General features: G+C 54.7%; 1 protein-coding gene across 1 annotated transcript in view; it reads right to left on the bottom strand.

Annotated features, from left to right (window-relative positions):
* GMEB2 (glucocorticoid modulatory element binding protein 2) overlaps positions 1 to 4,012 on the bottom strand; it is a gene marked incomplete at both ends in the record, with an annotated part of 6,319 nt that extends 2,307 nt beyond the window's left edge. Inside the window, 3 exons of the mRNA XM_008936292.1 lie at positions 12 to 81; positions 1,685 to 1,842; positions 3,909 to 4,012. Coding sequence (XP_008934540.1) covers positions 12 to 81; positions 1,685 to 1,842; positions 3,909 to 4,012 — 332 coding nt within the window. The remainder of the gene's footprint in view (positions 1 to 11; positions 82 to 1,684; positions 1,843 to 3,908) is intronic.
* Positions 4,013 to 4,253: the final 241 nt, after the last annotated feature.

Genomic DNA, 4,253 nt, shown 5'->3' with positions numbered 1-4,253 from the left:
CCCCCTTCCCCCCGATGCTGCTGCTCCAGTCGCTGCCATCCTCACAGGTTTCTATGGTAATCGTAGCTGGGGATCCGTTCACTGCAACCAATAGCAAAAAAAAAGAAAAAAAAGAGAAAAAAAAATCCCAAGTCCTGATTTTTCTCTGTGTTTTTTTCCCCGGGCTGTTCCCGAGGGAAGCGCTCCCTCGCTGCACTTCTCTGACTTGTCCTTTTTAGCACACAGGCCCAAGGTGAGCACAGCCCTCCAGGCTGAAGGGACAGACACCCGAGAGAAGCCACACGCTGGTGCTGTGCCAGCAGCACCCTGGGGATTCATCCTGCAACCCTTGCCCACAGGCAGGCCCGAGAGCGGCCTCGCCTCCCGCTGCCCCCTGCACACACGCTGGCACTGCTCAGGGCAAGTGTCAAACACATTGAGAGTCTGGGTGGGGGTTTTTTTGGCAATCTTTTTTTTTTGCCCAGTTGACTGGGATGTCTGGAGGGTTTCTAAAGCCTCAATGGGGAGAGCAGCATCCTCACGCAGTGCAGGGATGGAAGAGAGGGCTCCTTCCCTCCCTCCAGCTCTGCCACATCTCAGTGGTTTGGGTACCATAGAGCTGAGGGAATGGGCATCATTCAAGCCAGGAGCAGGATGAACATGGCTCTGAGCAGAGACCTGTGGTGCTGTGTGGGGTGTTTGTGCTGCTCAGCCACTGCTAAGTTCAACCCCTCTGCTCCTTTACTTGGCAGCTGCAGGGCTCTGGTCACTCCAGCACACCCCAGCAGCATGGGAAGTTCTCCCCATTATTGAGCTGATGTCTACGTTGACCAGGGAGCTCAGGACCATCCTTCCCAGCACAGCCCTGAGCCATGGGGGCTGAAGCTGCTCTGTGGAACCAGCCAAGGGGCTCATCCTGTCCCTGCTCTGCTCCCACAGCCACCACCAGGACCTCAGGCTGGGGGGTTCCTCAGGGGCTGTTCTTAACTCTCAGAAGCTAAAGGAGTGAAGTACTAAGAAATTAGAAGGCTTTCCAATAAAATAGTTGCCTGTAAGCATAGTTCAAATTGAGTTTAGGGCTACAGCTCCACAGGGACAAGGTCACTTAAATCCAGTTTTATCATCTACATACACAAGTGCAGATCTGAGAGTGTGCTCTATCCCCTGGCTCTCTCAGAGCTTTCATCAGACAAACATGATAATAATTCAGCCTTAAACCCCCTTAAATTACTCCAGAAGCAGAAAACCCCTGAATTACTCCAGGCTGGAGCTGGGAGGAGGGACTTCTACCCTGGCACCCTGCACAGCAGCAGCCAGACTGATCCCTGCCAACCAGGATGAGCCCTTTGGACTTGGTGCCCGCCCAGCAGTGAGGACAGAAGGGGACGTCAGAGCAACGCCTCCTGTTTTCTTACAGGTTAATTGCAGTCTCCTGCTTCAGCTACACAGCCTGGGGTAAGGCAGGAGGCCCGAGGGGTCATGCAGGGTTGCAGAGCAAGTGGGTGAGTTACGGCACCTCTGCAGAGATGCTCTGCCGACGACCCCGCCCAGCTCTGCTATGGGGAATCCTGCAGCTGAGCAGGGAGAGGAAGCAGAGGACAGAAAACCCACAAGCCAAGGCAAGGGGTGGCCTGAGGGGCGTGGGCCAGGGGGCACTCAGACCCCCCCCAGCCCCCGGCCAGGCGTGGGGGGTGCCTGGACGTACCATCCGCCGTGGCCGGAGTCAGCGGGATGAACTCCGTGGATGTCTGGCTGGTCAGGGACACCCGGGCTCCTGTCAGGTCAATCTTGGTGCTCCTGCAGGTGTTGGAACAGACCTTTGTGTGCTGGTAGAAATCCAGCTCTCCTGAGTCCATGATCTTCCTGAAAGACAGGGAGAGAGGGACAGGGAGGTCAGCGGGAGCAGGGAGTGCCCAGACGCGGCTCCTGGCGGCCTTCACCCCCAAACTTCTCCAAGTCCTGGATGAAAAGCAAAAGCCAGGAGAGCAGGCAGAGGCAACAGCCTGAATTCCTCTTGACAAGTCCCCCCTAACCTCAGAGGCAGCATTAACTAAGAGCTCATTAAAACAGCACCCACAGCCTGCTCCATACTTGGCCACATGCACAAATCCAACAGCCAGGCAACGCTCCAGTGGAGGTAACACCCTTCAGGAGGCTGGGCTGGGGAGAGAAGAGCCCATCATGCTGGAGCTGTGGGAAAGGACTGGAGCAGATTCAGTTTCTGACCATCCTCCTGCAGGATGGAGGACAGACAGCAAGACTTCAGCCCTCTGAAAAGGCTCCACTCCAAGTACAACCCAAAGAGGATGAACTTTAAGTCCTTTTCTTCACCACTGGAGGACTCAACTCAGGCTGAGAGGCTCAAGAGACACATGAGCTTTTCCTAAGGATATATCCCTATAAAACTAAACACCCTGAGAAGCACTGGGGCAAGCCACACTGCTCTCAGCAGATCTTCTGCTGGCTACAAGCCTTCAGGGAAAACGTGTCATTTAGAGCCCAAACACCACCAGCCCCACAAGGGCAGCGAAGTGGGGACAGCTTCTCCCCTCACCCTGGGCCCACCATGCAGCAGTTTTGTCCCTGTCCAGGGATGCTGAACATGGGCAGCCTCTGTGGATCTCCTGACGTGGTGAGAGGACATCCCTCACCTTTGTCTGAGAACACACCCCCATCCTGAGCATGCCCATGGCTGTGGGGCTCCTCAGGGCAGAGGCACAGCCACCCTGTCCTGCTGCTCTCTCACTCAGCCTAAAACAAGCTGGTCTCAGAGCTGGTCCCACCTCTCTCAGCAGGTTCTGCTGCACAGGGGTCTGTCATTCTAACTAGGTACTGATGATCACTTGGTTCATTGAGGGAGGAACTAGAAGAGAAGGTCCCAGCCTGGTCCCACCAGCACTTTTCCCACCAAGCACACCCTAAGTGTCCAGCAGAAGGGTCAGCTGCAGTCTCAGTTCAGGCTAAGGCAGCAGGATCCTTCCCTTCTTCACTCTACACCTCAAACAGATGGGGCTTAACCCTATTTATGAACTCAAATAACATCTCTCAGCTTAAGCAAGGCAGGTTACAACACTGGCATATTATCTTCCCAGTCTGAGCAGGTTGTCTCCAGAGCATCCCCAGGCTCTGCTGGTCAACAACCACCCGAGCCTCCCAGGACCTGCTCACAGGGGCTGCTGGGCTTGCCTCACACATGCCTCATGAAGATCTTCTCCTTGAAGGACTTGCCTGTTACACAAAATCTACGTGGTGCAAAAGGAAGGAAGATGGGAGATGCCTGCATTGAAGCAGAAGAACACAGGCAAGGCAATGTCACCTTGGGAAGGGAGTGCAAACCCACAGACAATTCCTGGGGAGAGAGGCAATGCTTTTGTATCCTGCCTACAGGCAGAGACAGACTTGAATTAAATCACAGCCTCAGGCTGGTGTTCAAGACCATAAAAGAACTCAATGACTGTAGTTAAGGCCAGAGAAGAGAAATGCTTGCATAAATGGGCTTTAAAGAAGGCCTTAGCATAAAAAAAAAACCAAGTGATGAAGAGCAGACTGCTGCAAAGAGAGCGTTAGTTATGCCCAGACTGACTGCAGCTGGTAGGTCATGCTGAGGACCCACAGACAGCACAGCCTGACCACCACTGGTCATTCATGTTTTCAGTGACCTTACACCAGCTGGGAACTCACCGTGCTTCAAGTCCTAAAGACACCAGGAAAACATTTCTGACTCCAAATTATCCCCTAGGCACAAGGACAAAGCAAAGCCATGGGACAAACCACATCTGGGGCCAGGCTGTTATTCAGGCAAAGGTTCAGTGGAGCATCTGCTGTCTCAGCAGTGAAACGAGGGTGCTGGAGGTTCTGTCCCACCCCACCAGTGTCCCCCAGAGGGCAAAGGTCTCTGCTGCTGCTGTGGAGGTGCACAGGGGCCTCACCGGAGCATGATCCCGTTCATCCGGATCGCTCGCTTCCAATCCTTCAGCGTGGACTTGCCTGCCAAGTGGACAAACTCCTTGGGGCTGATGAGGTGATCGTCAAACTGCAAAGGGCAGACACAAAACATCAGCACCGTGAGCCAAAAAATAACCCCAGTGTGCCCTGTGAGCCTGGCCGAGCAGCAGAGCCAGGCTGGGCCCCTGCGGCCAGCAGGGGAGTGCAGCAGCACCACAGCCCTGGCCTGGTGTTGAGACACCACCTCCAGCAGATGGCTGAGACAGCCTCAGAACCCTTTGGAAGAGACCTTTAATATCCCTGAGCCCAATTGTGCCCCCAGCACTGCC

This window comes from Merops nubicus, unplaced genomic scaffold (assembly GCF_000691845.1).
Source record: "Merops nubicus isolate BGI_N331 unplaced genomic scaffold, ASM69184v1 scaffold30672, whole genome shotgun sequence".
NCBI lineage: Eukaryota > Metazoa > Chordata > Aves > Coraciiformes > Meropidae > Merops > Merops nubicus.
Note: the sequence above shows the minus strand (reverse complement) of the source record. Positions and strands in the feature narration are given on the sequence as shown.